At 33.9% G+C, this 19,410-nt stretch overlaps 1 protein-coding gene across 10 annotated transcripts in view; it reads left to right on the top strand.

Annotated features, from left to right (window-relative positions):
• RFX3 (regulatory factor X3) overlaps positions 1-19,410 on the top strand; it is a 288,861-nt gene that overhangs the window by 187,398 nt on the left and 82,053 nt on the right. For 9 of the 10 annotated variants that reach the window (XM_029201564.1, XM_029201562.1, XM_029201568.1 and 6 more), the window contains one exon: positions 7,335-7,593. In XM_029201564.1, coding sequence (XP_029057397.1) covers positions 7,335-7,593 — 259 coding nt within the window. The remainder of the gene's footprint in view (positions 1-7,334; positions 7,594-19,410) is intronic. The other variant, XM_029201571.1, reaches the window with a different exon arrangement.

Raw genomic sequence — 19,410 nt, forward strand, 5'->3', positions numbered from 1 at the left:
TTATGTAATGATAATTTAAAGTTATGATTTCAGTACTCTGTACATTATCAACATATATAATATTAAAAATACTACATATGAATGAAAAAGCTCAATTAGTTATTGCAAGGATTATTATTGCATTTTAATAATTCATTCTTGCATTTCCTCTGTAGCTGTTGTGGCAACAACTCGATAAATGCTTTTATTTTTTACCTATTGTTTTAGCAGAAATAAGTATGTCTTCTGAATTTAAATCAAGTGTTTCATTAGTGATTCTAGTATTTTATTACTTTATATTTAATTTATTGTTTTTGATTCTTAGGTAATAGTCTCTTATGTTAGGTCACTTGAATTCCTTTCTGAATTACTGTTTTCCCCTTTGGTGTCTTGCACAAAATGGACATGTCACCTCTCTGATGTACCTTCTGCCTTCAGTCTGACTTAGAGCATTCAAGAAATGATCTATGTCAAAACTCAAAAAAGTAGTGCATGTTAGACAACCAGATATTACATACCACAAGACTGCAATTTGTTGAAGATTCCAAATAATCTAGCTACTTCTCTGCGGGGCTTTGGTGACTCCCATAAAAACTTCACAATGAAAAACTGTTTAAGAGTTCTTGGTTTCAAGCAGCAGAAACCAAGTCTGGCTTATTTAAGCAAAACAATGAATTTATTGAAAAATATTTGTGACTCAGAATTTCTAGGAAGTCTGAAGAACCAAGCTGAAAAAAGACAGGTGCAAGCATTGTTAGACAGCAGCCAGACCAAAGGCAAAAACACACCCCAAAAGTTGTCCAATAAGGACACCACACGACCACAATTATCTCAAACGCTGTTGGCCATTGCTGCCGCTATCTCTAACAACAGTTCTCCCAGTTCCCAAATTCTCCTAGCTCCCAAACTTTTTGAAAATATTTAAAACTGATTCATTGTGGCTGCCTTTAGTTACTTATATCCTCAGTCTGTTCAATCAGGCATATATTTGCTAGCACTACATGGAAACACCTTACAATAAGATTACCTCCTCTCATTATATCTAATGAACATGTTTCAGAATCATCTTACATGGCTTATCTGTAGCAGTGTTCCCTGTTTGCTACTCCCTTTTCTCAGGGTTTCCTGTTACCTCTCTGACCTCAGGCCTTTCTTTAGGTTGTTTCTCTGGCTGGAACATTCCCTTACCTCCCTGTACCTTAGCTTCCTTAAACTCCTATCCCAGCTTAAAATAACATCCAAACTTCTTGCCATAGTCCATAATGATGTCTTTAAGCTTTTTAAACAACCATCCACATTGAAAAAATTAGATGTACATTTTTATACTCAGATAAATATACACATGCACACACACACCATATATGCATATGACAGAAACAAAGTTTCTCAAGATAATTCTTATCCTTACTAGGTGTGATATGTTCTGATGTTGTCTCGTCTACTATAGTCTCTTTCTTTTTTTAATACTAGTATGTGTGATCCATTAAATTGTGGATCATGACCCATAGTTTAAAAAATTTGTTTACACTACTTACATGTTTAGTTTTTATCTACTTTTTAAACCTCATTGTTTCTAATGTCCTTCTCATTCATTTTAACCAACCATTCTAGACTTCTAGTTCCTTCCTAAATACCAGGATCTTTCCTGTGTCATGGCTTTTGCACATGCCACACTATATCTTCCTGATATATTTTTCTTCCTGTTTTCCATAGGACTGACTTCTTTTTATCCTTCAGTTTCAACCTAAATATCTCTTCTTCAGAGGTAACATTCCTTGACTAGTTGATCTAATATACGCCCTCCCATTTATTACACTTTAATATTCTATTTTTCTCTTTCACAGGTTTAAGAAAATGTCTAATGATCTTATTTCCTTTCTTATTTTTGACCACCTGCCCCTTATGTTATGCAGCCCTTATGACTGTAGAGGTCATGTTCCTTTTTTCCAGGTGCCAGAATACATGCTCAGTAAATATTTGTTAAAAGAATGTGTACAGAATAGCCTGAAAGCAATAAAACATTGTACCAATCAATGTAAGATATTATAATGATCAACATTACTATATTCTATCTTCATAATAAGTTTTATGGTGTGAAATTTGCAAGGTATTTTATTTTTTTAATTTGCCATTTTCATACCATTGCTTGATTTTGCAGTTGACTAGCTTATTGGTGAGAGGATATTCAAGACCTAGGTAAAATACAGAACACATAATTTAGAGATATTATACATCTGGACTTGTGGATAAGACACCTGAAGATAAAGAAAACAGAAAAATTGGTTATAACTAAAATAAATTGACATACATAATCATCCTAGTGAATAAGCAAGCAGGGAATATTCAGGGTCATGCTTAGTCAAGGTATATGCTAAGGCATGATAGGATGCACACAGCACTAATTTACTGAATTCAATGGATCAGAGTCCTGACATTTACATAGAACCTGATAATAGAGTCAGCTATGAAGAAGCGTCTGTCAGCAAGTATGCACATATCTATGTGTTTACATTCATTACTGGATACATATGCAGAATAATGGAAAGATTTCTCTTCTGCTGTAGAATAATGTGACACATTATTTTCATAACGGTCTGAGGCAATCAGTAAAGAACAGACAAAAGGAACACAGCAGCATCTTTCAAGTGTGCACAGAATTGCTTGGGAATTTAGCTGTTTCAGTAGTGTACAGTGCGGAAATAGTTAGCTGCTTTCAATCTGATATGCCAAAAATTGAGTACTTTTCTCAAACGTATGTCTTGGAAATTTCTGGGGAAATAGTGTGCAAGCAATATCTCATATGTATTCATTCTAGCAGTATGAAAGGCAAGTTGATCCTAGGTATCAGAATTAAAGAGTTATTATTTCTAGTACCTAGAAAGAAAGAAGTGTTTGTTTTTGTTGGTGGTGCCTTTTTTTTCTAAACAAAATTTCTCCAGTATTTACTCAGGAGCTTAGAACATTTAGAACTGAAAAGACGTTTAGGAATTATCTGTGCCTGACTCTGGCTCTGGCTCCAGATAGGCCTCCAACAAATGCGTTAATACTTATCTTCTTACCCTTGAAGGACAATGACTAAGGATATTATGGTCTGCCTCTATTACCCAATCCAGTGTTTAAAAGTCTCCTCTCTTCCCCACTGCAAGTGTATAAGTGTCAGAGACAAATTCAGCAACAATTTGTGACACTTCATTTCCTAATATAATTGTGTCTTTTTTCCCCTAGAAATTACCAGTCTTTACCCCAGTGTGTGTTTATTCAAGCCTTCTCCTCAGTCCCATGGGTTATGATTGAGTAATGAGCATAATTTATGGATTAGGCATACTCTTTAGTGACTTTCACTCTTATCCTGTTCTTTGCTCTTTTTAGCTAATGAATCATCTCCAACTAGGGGGAAGTATGAAAATGAAAGCTCTTTGCTGCCATATTTTTATGCTGACTTGAGGGCTATAGATACAGATTTTATATATCTGTGATGCATTTGTTTACATTACTATTGTTCACTGAGGACTAATTATATAAAGGAGTCATACCCCAAGACGGAGTGATTTAAACCCCCTGGAATGTTTCTCTTATAATAGAGTTGCAACTTCCATGATCATAGAACTTCTGAAATCTAAGTGTGCAATGGTAAGTATCCTCCAAAATAGTCTCGCCTTTTCCATCTCTATTTCTTTACCATTGCAAGTACATCTTCTGCAGATTCCATTCTGAGTAAGAGAGGAGAGTAGTGGGGTGTTAGTAAACAGTTAACTAAGGTGTAAGGAACTCCCAAATAGCAACAGAAAGTCCATATGTTCCCTATACCAGCTTTTGGGACTGTTCCTCAGTAGTCATTCACACATATCATTGACATACGTAAAAAGTTAAGTTCTTTTTATGTGACAGAATGGTTGAGAGCATGGGCTAAGTGCAGATTCCAAATCCATTTTTTACCAGCTGTGTGATTTGGATAAAGCTATTTAACCTATCCAAACTTCAAGTATTCACCTTGTCTGTGGAAATAGAAATTATAACAGTACCCATCTCAGAAAGTTGTAATGAAGATTAAATGAGTTAATACCTGAAAAGTACATAAAATGGTGCCTGTTATGTAGTAAATGGTCAGTAACTATTAGCTATTAATAGCCATTATTACATGATTTATTTATAAAATCAACTTACTACTGTGGAGCATGCTTAAGCATTTTGTTTGGACTATGGAAAGGAAAGCTGGCACCATTTCCTGCACCTGTCAAAGTACTTATTTATTGCCCTATATCTATGTGTACACCTTACTTGGTTATACTTAAATACTAACATCAGATTGTGTTATTTTAAAAACAGCTAAATAGGATCATTATCATATTTAGCTGACATAAATTAAAATGACCTCACTTTTCTTTTCACCTAAATTTGAAATCAACATGGCTGTTTTATTTTATTAAATAAATATATAATGAAAGAAATACATAAATGAGGTATCCAGCTGGGAAATACAACAATAATGAGAAGAACTGTGTACTTTAAATGGCATTTTTCTATCTATAAAAAAAACGTTCTCTATGGAGTTGCTTCTGTCACCACCCCAAACTAAAATTTGTACATCGATCTGTGGTGGCTCTTCCTGGAAAGCAGTAACTTTACCCAGTGTGGAATAGTTTTGGAGCACTCTAATTATTTTACTAAAATTTACATTAGCAATTACATTACAAATTAATTTGTAATGGGTTAAAATGACCTGTTTTAAATAATACAGAAAAATCTTGGAATAGTTTAGCACAATTTCTCAATTGTGCTAACCAATTTGTTTGGTTTAACAAAACAAAAGAAGGATTTATGTTTTAGAAATTTACGGAACTCACCATTATGTCAAATGTACTTTCAAACAGAATCATATTCTATTTGTTGGTTAGTGTGCCCACTGTGTAGCTGCAACTGTGTTAAGTGTTGAGGGTACATATGGGAATAAAACATAATTTCATGGGAATATGAATATATGAGGAAAGTAACAGTATATGGAGAGCTGTATTTCAGGTATGCACAAGGTGTTAGGAAAGTACAGAGAACAAAACATAACAGGCCTGTGAGGAGTGGCCACAGAGGGCAAAGGGTCCGGAAAAGTAATTCTGAGATAAGGTGATGCTTGAACTGAGAGTTTAAGGGTGATTTAGACAAAAGAAGAGAGCTGAAGAAAAATGTAAAGGCCTTCTAGACAGAGGAAAACATGAGATATAGCAGGGAGGCAAGAGAAGATGGCACGTTACAGGGACCAGCAAAAAGGTCAGTGTGGTGTAAGCGAAGAAAGCACTTGAAGACATGACTGGTATCAAGTCCAGAGATCATGTAGGCATCAGCTCTGATGGTTCTTATAAGGCAGGTCAAGGGTTGTGAATTACTTCCGAAGGCAAGAGAGAATCATGGAAAGGTTTTTATGAAAAGCTTTATTTTCATATTTGCATTTTAGAAAAATTCTCCTGGCAGCAAAGTGAAGATAGATTGGAAGAGAGCCCGAATAGAGGAAGGAAAACTAATTAGAAGGCAGTTATAATGGAGAACATTATGAGTTAAGGCAAGTGAGTACAAGAATGGAAAGGAGAATTGGAGAATCATTTAGAAGGTAAAATTAGTAGGATTTAGTGACTGATGTCAATCTGAGCATGGAAAGTCAGCAATAATTTCCAAAGCTGAGGGTTGTGGTGCTGCCCTCTGCTGAGAGGGGGAATATAGGAAAAAGAGGAAGAGAGAAAGAATTCCCTTTTAGGCATATGTTCAATTTTACATTTGAGACTTCCCGTATATCATGGGGTTCCCTAACAGAGATAACCAGGTGGCTGTTAAAGAAACCTAGATTTAAAACTCTTAAAGTATAACTAGAAAATGGAGCTATCAACTTATGAGCATGTATATGGTCAAGTAGTATATGATAAAGGTATATGGTCCGAATAAATGTGAGAAAAAAATAAGAGCTGAAAATGGAGACCTCAGAAATTACCAGTATTTAATGTGCCAGAAAAATGGAGCCTCCAAAAGCTCTCGAAACATAGTGGTTAAAAAAAGTAAAAGGTAAAAAAAGATGTCATAGAAACTAATGAACAAGAGAGGTTAAAACAGAAAGACCTTGCACATAGAAAATGTCTGCAAATATCTACACCGAATTGTCAGTACTGCCTAGCTCTGGAATGTGGTGTTGAAGAGAATTACCAAAAAACTGGGAATTTTAGTTTGATATTTAAGTTTTTAAATAAAGTATTTTATACCTCTTTACTATTTTTGCAACTTCTTGTGAGCTTATACTACTTGCAAGTAAAAATAAAAGTTATGTTAAAATGTAAGTTATAGTCAATTGAATATTAAAAATAAATCAGTCGAACAAGCTGCTTAATCAGAACAGAACCAGGAGGGAAAGGGCAATATGGCGTGGTCAACAATATTATACTGCAGATAGGTCAAGAAAGATGAGGACTGACAGCAGCCTTTTAGCTTGGTATTTAGATGTGCTCACAGGTGACCTTATTAAAAGCACTTTCAGTGAAAGGCTAAGGGCAGAAGCTGGACTGCAGTTGTTGGGAAGCGGAAAGTGAGGACATGAGGTGGCATAGTCATCACATCAAGGAGAACCTTGAGTGTAAAGAAAAAGAAAAAGAAAGAGTTAGGGATCTAGGGCCCATGGTAAGTGAAATCTTTGATCAAGATCCTTATGGTGGTGAGAAAAAGATCGATGCTAGCTACCTAAGGTTTACTGCAAGTCACCCAGGAGTGTGAAGCAGCGTGAGGAGCTGACTTGCAGCCCCCAGTCATTCTGGATCCCAGCTTTTCTAAAACTGGGATTTGCAGGAAGTTTTGTAAGAAATTTAAGAAGTCACGCAGCAGGACTTCTTGGAGGGAAGAGACCTGAGCTTATTTATATGCTGGAGGTAGGCACCAGTATACAAGCAAAAGCTCTAAAGTACAGAAGAGTGTTAAGGTACTTATAAAGAAATGTACCTGGGCTTCCCTGGTGGCACAGTGGTTGAGAGTCCGCCTGCCGATGCAGGGGACGCGGGTTCATGCCCCGGTCCGGGAAGATCCCACATGCCGTGGAGCGGCTGGGTCCGTGAGCCATGGCCGCTGAGCCTGCGCGTCTGGAGCCTGTTCTCCGCAACAGGAGAGGCCACAACAGTGAGAGGCCCGCGTACCGCAAAAAAAAAAAAGAAATGTACCTTTAGTTTGGAAAGTAAACCCAACTATTTCTGGGAATGAAGTTTCATATAAAATACAAAAACTCACCATGTTCCAAAGGCTAAGCTGATATATTTTAAACATATATTCACACTAGAAAAAAATAAATAAGATGATATAAATAAATTTCTTTCTTTTTTCTTCTTCTTCTAAAGCCGAACAACAACTTATCCTTACACAGAAACGCAGATGTACAGCCAAAACACTGGAGGGAATTACTTTGATACTCAAGGGAGTTCTGCACAGGTGACTACCGTGGTCTCATCCCACAGTATGGTGGGCACTGGTGGGATTCAGATGGGCGTCACGGGAGGACAACTCATCAGCAGCTCTGGAGGAACCTATCTGATTGGCAATTCAATGGAGAATTCTGGTCACTCAGTGACACATACCACTCGGGCTTCCCCAGCGACAGTAAGTATTTGAGTTTTTATTTGTTTAATTTAGGTCCTTGATAGCCTCTATCATACATTTTTCTCTTTAGAGAGAAAAAATCCAAAACACTGGGCTGGGGCAACAATGTGTTGTGCAGTTTTAGTGTGTAATTTTTTTCTAATATATGTTAAAATCCGTACTTAAATAGTAAAATTAAAAATGTTTACCCATATGCCATATGTAAAGTCATTTTGCATTCTACCAGAGGGACACTTTGGGAAGCACTGATCTAGGTGATTCCAATGAAAAGCATTTATATTGGCTCTGATCATAGGTATGAGCAAATAATGTCTTAGGAACACAACCACATATTTGAATTTCCAAATTTTTAATATTTAATAAATATATTCATTTTGACACAAGATATCTTAATGTGCTAAAATGCTGTAATAGAAATAGTAATAAGAACCTATGCAGAATTTGATATCCTCAAACTCTGTAACCTGGCCTTGACATTTTTACCTCAACTAAGCATAGGCAGAATAATCATTTAGAACCACCTAGCTAAAGTAGAAATGGAATTGATTTTCTAGATGTTTCATATAAAAGGGGCCTGGGGATTTGAATTAAGTGCATGTACCCCTTTTCCATAATCCTACCATATAGTTTGTTCTTATAATGAAATAGAAACAAATTGAGTAGAAAATAATTGTATGAGAGGCTTTACATTTTTCATTTTGTGGATTTTCTTCATGATATAATAGGTACTTGGTAAGTATTTTGTATATACTTTTTTCTGTTTGTAATGATTGCATGTGTTCATACTTTCATCATTTAGTATCTTTTCCCTAATCCATTTGTTCAAGCCCTTATTTTTAATTCACTATTTTCTGGTAACGTCAGAACAGATAACTAACCATTCTAACTGGAGAGTTCTTTTTTTGTCATTTTTTCTTTGTATTTTTGAAGCATTTCTAATGCCCATTTCTCTCTTGCTTTTGATAACACTAAATACAGCATTTCTAAACCTTTTAGTCACAGCAGTATATTTATGTAGATTAGAAACTAAATCATAGCTTCTCTGGACCTCAGTTCCCCTGTCAATAAAATAAGGGGTTAGTTAGACTAAATGATTTCCTAATATCCTCTCAGCTTTAAAATCATAATATTTACCAACAAATTGTAAAATGTTCTAGATGTAAAATAACTGTATCTTTACCATAAAAGGAAAAGGGGTAGATTAGGTACCAGTACTGTATAATGCTCCTGATACAGGTCATCCAGAAAGTGATTTTCAGTGGAAAGGGAAGTACTTGCCACTTACCAAGGCCTTAGGAAAACTGGAAAAAATGGGGAGGAAGAGTCCTTTCCCACTTTCGTTTCATATACCCTCTCTCATGCTGGCTTACCAGCGCTCCATCCTCACCCCTCTCCTGCTTCACCTTCCCCAGGCACTGATACTTGCCTTCACACTGAATTTTAGCTATCTGTTAAACATCCTCATGAACTAAATATGGGTTTACTAAATTTACTAGTGCTATCATTGAGTTAACTAAATTGATTATTCCAGGTCATGTATATATAGGTACAAACATTAGCAGGATGAATTTTATAGCTTGATTTTTTTGTTTGTTTTTCTGTATAGAGTGTGAAAAATGACATGACTCCTTAAGTTATCCATTACACAAATTTGGTGCAATTTTTATTATATTAATTGGTAAATTAACACAAAATAACTGACTTATAACAGCTGAGAATAGTGGGAAAACTTTTAAAAAAAATCAATTCCTAAGTGTCAGTTGCACATATTAATTCACCCTTTTAAAAAGGCATTAATATTTAAGGTTCTGTTAAGGATGGTTTTTTGTTTTCATTTTTACAAGAATATTTCCTTTTTAGCAAAAGGAGTTTAAAAGTTAAATAAAGAGAGAACTTTTGCATGGAAAAATCATAAGGTGTTCTCATCAAAGCAAGTGATAGTGACACATGATAGATACATATTATCTAAATATACATCTGCTAGCAATTAGTACCTTACATTTATTACCACAGTTTATATTTGATTTAGATCCCCCCTCAGTCGTGCTGAAGATCTTCATCTGCTTCATTCACAGTGAGGTGGTGATTCTGTACAGTTTCACATCTGTTCCTATAGTAAAGTTAACAAAGTTTCAGTGCTATGACACCTATTTAAGATTTCCTCGCATCCTCCTCTTGCCAAATGCTAGAAAATTTGTGCTATGTGTTATAGTTGTTTAGACTCCTGAAACTCTAGATTTTTTGGTAGGTGCCGTGTCATTAAAGGAGATTTGCTTATTTTCATGTACCTTTTCATTCACTGTAGAACCATAGAAAGAATGTCTATGAGCACAGTCTCTAAGAACCTGTTAGTCGAGATGCAAGCCATTTCTTTCCAAACGTTGAGCCAGACTGTGCCATATAAATTCAGTTTTTCTGACTGTTCTTCTGTGTTCAACCTATCACCCATAGCATGCCTGATGCAGCTAACTGGGTAGGAGTAGCCTCTACTATTGCCAGAATTCCTGACAGTAGTAGTCAATTGGGCTGTGCCTTAAGAGCCTGTAATAAGTGGAATGTATAGTCAGTTAATTCAGTTGATGTGAAAGAAACTAGTTAAATTTGAGGGCTCGGGAACAACACAAACCTAATACCTTTACGCGGTTTCTGGTTACCAAGGTTTCCTGCTCTGGTTCCCAGAATAATTGCCTTTGCTGTCTCTTACATTTGACCTCTGTCTATATAGAAATACTTTCACTTAAATTTATTAGGAATAACTTTCTGCCACAAAGAGGTTTACTCCAATGTGCAAACCAACTTCTCAGGATAAATCAGTAAAAAGAGATGATTTGAAATTGAAGCCACTACTAAGAAAAATAAATGATCAGCACTTGAAATATTTTGTTACCTAGTCTAATAGTCAATATAAAACCATCTTTCTTATAATAGAAGGATCTTTATTTACATTAATGGAGAATTTTTATTTGAGCATATGATTTACTTTAGTTTTACAACCTTAAGTGAAAAAATATTTTACATAAACATGTTTTAGTATTTCATTTTTGCTATGCATTGTAAAATGTTTCAGTTTTCAAGGTACATAGAAATTTCAGAAGTTTTCAAAAGATTATTATGGTAACATATTAAATTTTATTTGATGAATATATTATGGTACAAGCTACCAATATTCAGATTTGGTCAAAATACTTTTTCTCCTTTTACTGTGCTCTTTTATTTGGTCAATGGAGTCCATGTATAAATTATTAAATATGTATGTATGTATATATATTTTTATTTATTTAAATATAAGTATAAACTTATACACATTTAAAAGGCATTTCCTGCTGATAGTATTAAATAAGAATTTTCAAAAAGATTATGTAACATTTTTTATTGGAACATCACTGGGTATGACTTCAGCTAAGTTACTATTTGAGTAAATAAACATTTTACATTTCATTAAATTAATGCTAGGGATCTATTTATTGTTAACATTTCAGGAGAGCATGGACATTAAGGTAGAAGAGTTGACTACAGTCATATCTGAACTCATTATGCCTTGATCTTCCTTCTGAATACATCTCCATGGTGTTCCTTATGTGCCTTTATTCATTTTAAACTCTAATTCATTTTTCATCATTATTTTTCATATAACCATATTTTTTTTAGAATTTTGGAACCAGAACACATTTTGCATTTGAGAATCAAAAATATATGATTGTAGTTAGTGATATTTTTGTATTTATCACAACGTAGTTTATCTATACCAGACTATATAATGATAAGCAATTTGCTTATGAATTTAATTTATTCATTCCTCCATAAAATAACATTTGAATTCTTATAATGAGATGGTTATTTATGGAGTTGTTTTTCTTCTTGATAAGAAAACTAACTAAATTAGATTACATTAACCATTTTTGAGACTGTGATATGAAAGCTAATTTTCTACTTTTCTGTATATACATTTAGTAATTATATGTTAAATGGCTCTTGCTAAAATTAGATCCCACCAAAGGGCACAAGGAAAATGTGTTGAAGCTAATATTGTTCATATCTCTACCTTTTTTGATTAATGAAAAATACTGTAATTTTTTCAAATGTTCGGAGGAAAATTTCAATGTCCATCTACTGCTATATAAGTAAAAGTTTGGCCTATCTTATATAACTTATAGAAAGTTAAGAATTCATTCAAGAATTGTAGATGCTTTTATTTCTTTATCCTTGGGTTTGCATGTAAAGTTTTTATGAATTTATTTATGTGAATTAGTTATACATTCTTAAGTAGCACAATTCAAAAGATAAAAGAAAGTACATAATGCAGTGTCCCTCTCACTTCTGTTCCTCAGTTCTTCTCCTTAGAGGCAATCAAAGTTATCAAGTTCTTTGAGTATCACTCTGGAGATATTCTCTGAATGTACAAGCAGAATGTCTCTCTTTCCCTCGCATTAGCATTTTTAAATTTTTTTACGAATAGTAACAAAAATACTGAATCTTGCTTTTTTTTCCACCTAACGGTGTGTGTCAGAGATTTTTTTTATATCAATACTTGAAGGGCTTCTTTATATTTATGGGGAAATGACTATATTAGAAGGAGCTGAACTGCCCATTCTTCTTACCAAAGGGTAAAAAATGTTAAAATAATGTTGGATTACTTGTTATGGCTATATAGAGATAGAAAAGCAACATAGTCACATAAGACAAAAATTTCTCTTTAATTGTCATATATAAAGATATGCTTGGAAGAAATTTTTTGTTAGAAATGTGATGTTATGCATAAATCACAGTTATTTTATATATTACATATTACAGAAATAATAAATTTCTATTTTAAATAATTTTCTTAGTTTTACAGTTAGCCTGAATGATTTAAAAATGAAAGTCAAGCAAAACTACTTTCTCCACTTATTTTGGCAGAAGTATGTATGTCCATTATGATCTTAGTATTTTCTGTTTTCCTGTGTCCCATTTTCCCTAGGCCAACCTGAGCTCTCAGATAAAACTCCTCAGAGAGAGTACCACGAATCTTCTGCTTTCTGCACTAAATCCTAAATTGACTGAAGGTTCTGGGACCTTATTTTCAAAGCACTTAATAAAATGGGACTTTGAATGACTTGTAGTCTCCATTGCTTCATCTATATTCCATTCAGCTGTCAGTCAGTTTCACACTGCTCCAGCCTTGAAGCTGATAAGATCTAGAGGCAGTAATTTTATGGCTAAGGCTGTAAGACATTCTACTCCTAGAAATCTTGATAAACTAGAAGGTTAAGACAAACAGAATGACACGGGCCTTCAGCTCCTCCTGAGCATAGCTGATGGATTCCCTTCTAAAGCAAAATACAATGAGTTATTTTAATTTTTAGCTATTTCATACTGAAACAGCATTTCAGAACCACAGGTATGTTACAACATGCCAGAAATGGCTAGATTCTATTTCATCTAAAATCTAGATTAGGAAGGTTTAATGATGTTTGTAAATTCTGCTTATAAATATGGAAGTAAACTATGTTCCAGGTGACCTGTTGTATAACTTTAACTTGATCCTTATATTTATAAATCAAATTGCAAGTTAATTTACTAGTTTGAAACTACTGTAGATTTTGACGGAAAAAAATCACTAATGTTTCGTTTATGGAAGCTAGGTGATCCAGATAAAATATGAAATGTATTGGTGGCAAATTAAAATATACTGTCATCTGTGAGTTACATGTGAGTCAGTATTAGACCCATAAAATTTAATACTGCCTGTTCCACTGGCCCATGTCTTTTATTTTAATGAGGGAAAATTCTAAACGATGCCTATGACCAATTATCAATTCTCAAATGAAAGGGAGTTTCTCCATGTTCCCATGTTTATGAGTACATCCTCCAAAAGCATGTGATTTGGTTACCACTTTCTCAGTATGCATAGCTACAGTTGTATTTGTTGGCTATGGAATTGTTTTCTCTTAAAATCTAGGTTTTTAAAAATTATAACTGTTGGTGCCCCAAAATTTCATGGGCTAGGGATTTTGTAATCTATCTGTAGAAAGTTAAAATAATTTAACTCATTTATTTTAAATTTACCCCCTATAAGTTTTAGTAACTTTTCCCATCTGCCTTGTGAGAAAGGAGGATGTGATTTTTAATTGTCCTTTCAAAATTATAGGAAAGATGCAGTTAGACAAGAGAAGGAAATATAAAATTAGGAAGGAGGTAAAGAGGTCAGAATTCGCAGATGATATGATTGTGTACCTGATAAAAATCATACAGAATCAAATGAAAAACTATAACCAATAATAAGAGAATTTAGTAAAGTGACTTAGTACAAAATTAATATACAAAGAAATCAATAGCTTTTCTAAATACAATTGACAGTAGCTAGAATATAATGTAAGCAAAGATCTCATTTATAATAAACTCAAAATATGCCAGGCAGTAAACTAATAATATATGTGCAGGATCCAGCTGCTGAATAAAACTTTTTAAGTTCCTAAGGGACAAAGAAGCTTGAATAATTGAAAGAGAAGTTTCAGTATCAAACATTTTGAATCTCCCTAAAGTAACTTAAAAATTTTGATATGACCCTAATCAAGATACCAATAGATTTTTTTCTTTTATAAGAAAGACTGTTTACATAAATAAACATGCAAGAATAGTGAAGAAAGTTGTATAAAAAGAAAAATAATGATGCGTGGTGTGGGACACAGACAGCCCTACCAGTTGTTCAAACATATATAAAATTAATAATTAAAACAGAATTGTCTAGGCACATGAATAGACCAGTATAGGCCAGTAATAGACTATAGGCCAAATGCATATAAGAATACAACATATGACAAATGTGGCATTGCCTGTCAATAGAGAAATGATGAATTATTGATAAATGATGCTTGGGACAACTGGATAACTATTTTTAAAAGAAAATTAGATTGGTTCTATACATTGCTCCTTATATAAAAATTAATTTCACTTGGATGGAAAATTTTTTTTATTATTATTCTGTTATAGTGGGGAAACATGATGTAAAATTCAGATCCTACAAAAAAATACGCTGATGTGATCAACTACATAAAAGTAAAAACATTCCATATGACAGAAACCACCGCAACAGTGAAACAACAACCTCGCATAAAGTTTTGAAATGTTATATTCAAAGCATGAATTCGTTTAATATATAGACCACTCATAGAAATCCTTCAGAAAAAAAAGAGACCAAAATGAGGAAGGCATTTGAAGAAGCAGTTCACTGAAAAGGAAATGAAAAATAAACTACAAAGAGATACCATTTTTCATCTCTCACACAGGCAAAGTTAAAAAGTTAGTAAACCTTGGCAAAGGTGTAAAGAAACAGGCAGTCTCACTGTTGATAGTACTAAATTGGCACAGGATTGGAGAGCAATAAGGAAATTTTTATTAAGATTGAAAATACAAAAAAAAAAAAAAGATTGAAAATACACATAGCCACTGACTCAGAGTACTTCTAGGAATTTAATCCACTGATGATACTCTTACATATGTGAAATGCTGCATAAACAACTATATTCATTGTAGAGTTATTTGTATTAGAAAAAGATTGGAAGAAGCCTAATTGTCTATCAGCAGAGAAATAGTTAAATACATTTTAGTGCATTTGTCCATTCAGTGGAATTTTGTACGGCCATTAAAAAGAGTGAGGCAGTGTGTGTATGTGTTTACATGTGTGTAGATAGATAGATAGATGTGGAAAGATCTCCAAATATATTGTTAAATGAAAAAGCAAGGAGTAATGTGTGTGTGTGTGTGTGTGTGCACACGCACGCATGTGTGCACATGGCACACGTGTGCATTTAAATAGAAATAATTTCTATATGCTTATGTAAGTACCAAGATATCTCTAGAAGAAGGAATGAAGGAAAAAAAGGTGGGAGGTATGTGAATATATTTTCTATTCAAAAAAAGTGATTTATTATTTAAAAAAATCTTAGGCAAGCTCTTAATGATTATAAAGTGAATCTATTTGGTCATGCTACCCAAATGCATGTAACTGAAACAACCCTTTCTTTATGTGCCCAGTATAAAGATTGTCTATGAGGTATCATGATTCAAGTTAAACCTTGATCCTAGGTTTCAGAAAAAGTCCTTCTTTATTAGACTGTTGAAAGTTTAGAGAATGAAAATGTGCATTAAATTTAGTAAAGATTTCTAGAGCCATTCTTATTCAATATTTTGGGGTGAAGGTGAATGTTTGGTATATTCATGTACTTAGAGTCACTCACTCTCTCAAACATTTATTGAGCAATCACTGTTGACCAGCCACTGTGCTTCTATGAATATAAAGGTTTACAATATGAGTAATGGAGCTAATTTCATCACTGAAAGGTACCTAATCCTCCAAGGCAAAAATAGAAATCCACAAATAGCCCCCAAACTTCTTTTAAGTGGTTAGTTTCATTTTCTTTCTCATCACATTATTTTTTAAATCACAAATGTTAATATGTTGTAAATTGATTAATTTTAGATTCACGAAAATTGTGCTTATCTTCTGATTATGTTACTAACATAAACTGCAAAATTGTCTAAATGCTGGGTAGGATTGGATAGCAAGAGAATGAAAAAGAATGAAAATAGCAAAAATCCATCTAATAAACTTTAAAACTGCCCTTTAAACAGAGTTAGCAAGGGCCATTTTAAGAATGCCTGTTACCTCCCTACTTATTCTCCCTGAAGTATTAATTGCAGTCTAACCCTGGCAAAGAAAATAAATTTGATTATGTTTTAGTGCAGTGTTCTCAAACTTGAGTGTACATTATGTGTGGAGCATTGATTAAATGCACGGCTGGACCCCACCCCCAAGGCTTTTGATTCAGTGTGGAGAAGGACCCAAGATGTGCATTTCTTATAAGCACCTGGTGACTCTGGTAATGCCGATCCAGAATTACACTTTGAGAAAACCTCTGTTTTAGTGATTATATGAACTAAATACAAAGTGAAAATGTTCTTGGTACTCAGAATAATCTGCAAAAGGCAGATTTGAAATCTTAAATTTGAAAATATCAACTTGGCCGTAAATCCTATCACTTAATCCTAACCCAGCAGATTCCTGAAGGGTAATTGTAGCCCTGAGTGCTTATACAGTTGATATCTCAAAATTAGTTTTATTGTCACACATCAGTAATGCCAGTTTCACAAAGTCCTGGTGAGGGTGGAGGGATGTAGGCTTTACAGAATAATCAGTGGAAGCCCGATACAACGGTCTTGGTGTCAGTTCACCTAGTTAAACCAAATGTTCTCAGAACACATTCAGTTCATGCAGGTATCTTCTCTATATGTTTTTTCTTATCAATATTTCAAAATAGCTTTAGGTGGTATAAAATTGCCAAAACTTCAGGCTGAAAGCATAATGATTAAAAGTTTTTTCTCTAGATGTCATAAAATTATCAGTGAGTAAAAAATATTTCATGTAGTTAAGCGTTTGCAAGACCTAAGCCTTCTTTGCTCTAAATGCTTAGTGTATAAGATTAAGATTTTGTCTTAGCTTTTATTCAAGAGGAGATGAAAAGCAAAGCTGGCTAGGTGTGTTTTCTGGGCATTTTTAATTTTTTTAAGAGTTAAAAGAACAACCCGTCCTGAATATCTGAGTTAAGCTTCTTTTTAATATTGCTGTGGAGTAATAGATTCATATGTTGATTTCTATATCACTTGAATATACAACTTACAGAGCGGTATCATATTCACAGCTTTATCCTCAGTGAGCTGTTTCTATCTGCATTGCAGGGACACGTGGGCCCAAGAGACACCTGTAGATCCTTAGAAGGGATCCAGTTACTAGAACGGAACTGATTTAACTGCTTCGTGCAGGGCATTCAAAGTTTGAGGGCCACAATCTACAATGAGAAATACCTTTACTTTGTGGCCCAGTACTCATACACATACATATATGCATACATTCATAAGTATACATCTATATATATACACATGACTATTATATACATATATACATTCATAGACAGAGGACTAAAACCAAAGTTCCAGGAAACAATACTTACCTGTACTGTGTGCCAGGACATTTGAGTATTTTCTACTCTATTTGATTTCTTTAATTTTTAAAAAATGCTGGTCAGGATAATTGATTTCATAACCTACTAATGGGTTACACCTTACTTTCTGAAAAGCGCTGCTTTGGACAAATTGAAGAAGAGATCAAACCATTAGCAATACAGATATGAGCCACCAGAATGCAGTGTCCATTCTTTTTTTTTGGTTTTTAGTTGTTGTTGTTGTTTTGCATTGCTAACGAGTGCCCAGATAATTCTAACAAGTGTCTAGGACCACTCTTGGAGAAAAACCTGCGTTGTGATTATATAGACTACATGTAAAGTGAAAGGGTTTGTTTCCTTTGTGTTCCTGGTTGAAGTACTTGCTATAGAAGTCCCCCGCCACCCAACACACACACACCGGGAGGTGGTAATTTCTAACAGATATAAGGGCGCTGGTCACATGCTCATGTCAGCAGTCACAGATACTTTTTCTGAACAAGCCACCAAGTAGAAATTGTTTCTGTCTTACTTGATCTCAAATGCAAACAAAATATCAAGTCTTACAGTTCAGGAGAAAAATTACCCCAAAGGAAATTTCCAGTCTTAAGTGTATTCTCTTCATTGGGTTTCTCTAAAGAATTTACTATTCTTTCACAAGGAAACAAAAATGCTGTTTCTCTAAGAAAGTGTTAACTGGTGAGGTTAATAGAACAACCTGTATTAACAAGAAAATTCAATCATTATATAACTGTTTTTATGATGAGTAAAATTTAACTATCCATTCAAAAGTTTTTGTTGCTTTGTAACTTGATCACTTTGAAATCATTTTCAAGTAATGCTTATTAATCATATGTAAACCCTTTCCTATTGGAAAGTAAATCTTGTTAACAGTAAATCATGTAGCAAATTTTAATTTTACAAGCCACTCCTCAGAAGATAGTTTCATTAAAAACAGTGATATTTCCTCTTGATTTATATTCTTGTTATATTTGTATAAAATGGAAATACTGTTGAACTCAGAGTGATAAACCTTGATAAACCTTGGATTCCAATCTCATAGGATTCCAATCTCATAGGATTCCAACCTATGTAATCTCAAGAAAGTCTCCCAATCCCAGAGAGCCTCAATTTTCTGATCTGTGAAAAGGAGATAATATTGCTTGCCTTTGCTATTTCACAAAGTTGTGAAGATCAAATGAGAATTAATGTAAAAAGGCTTTATAAATCATAAAGCATTATAGTATTACTTCTATTTTTAAATCACTTTCTTAAACAGTTCTAGAAAGGAAATAATTTCTACCATGAGACCAATTTTAATTATAGTGGTAGTTGAATATATCAATCTTGACCTTCAGTCTTTAAAAAAGATTAAAAAGCCACTTCAGAGTCAAGAGAATATGCCTTGACCCATAAAGACAATGAATAAGATGATATAATTGTTCTTTTTCCTTCTGTTTTATTGGCATGTAATTGAATGACTGGCTGATGTTTACATTAAGACAAACTCCTAATTGTCCACATATATCATATTCTATTTGGGCCATTGAATAGATGTGCATAATGTGTATATAAATCACATGTACAGGGAACCCTCTTTTTTGCCCCATGCAACTCATGCAAAAGTTTCAGCACCTCTCACTTTGAGATCAGTCTTCCTCTTCCTTTTTACTGAGGGTGATTGGCATTCCCCAACATTGATGTATCCTGACGTTGGAAATAAGGTTAGCTCTAAAATAATTGTTTCCAAAGTTACTTAAAAATAAATAACTCTTTCTGTTAGAAGTAAATAATGGTGATGATAAAATTAATATCAACAATTTATGAAAGGCTCCGAACCTCT

The sequence above is a fragment of the Monodon monoceros genome, unplaced genomic scaffold (genome assembly GCF_005190385.1).
Source record: "Monodon monoceros isolate NGI ecotype Baffin Bay Population unplaced genomic scaffold, NGI_Narwhal_1 Super_Scaffold_5, whole genome shotgun sequence".
Taxonomy (NCBI): Eukaryota; Metazoa; Chordata; class Mammalia; order Artiodactyla; family Monodontidae; genus Monodon; species Monodon monoceros.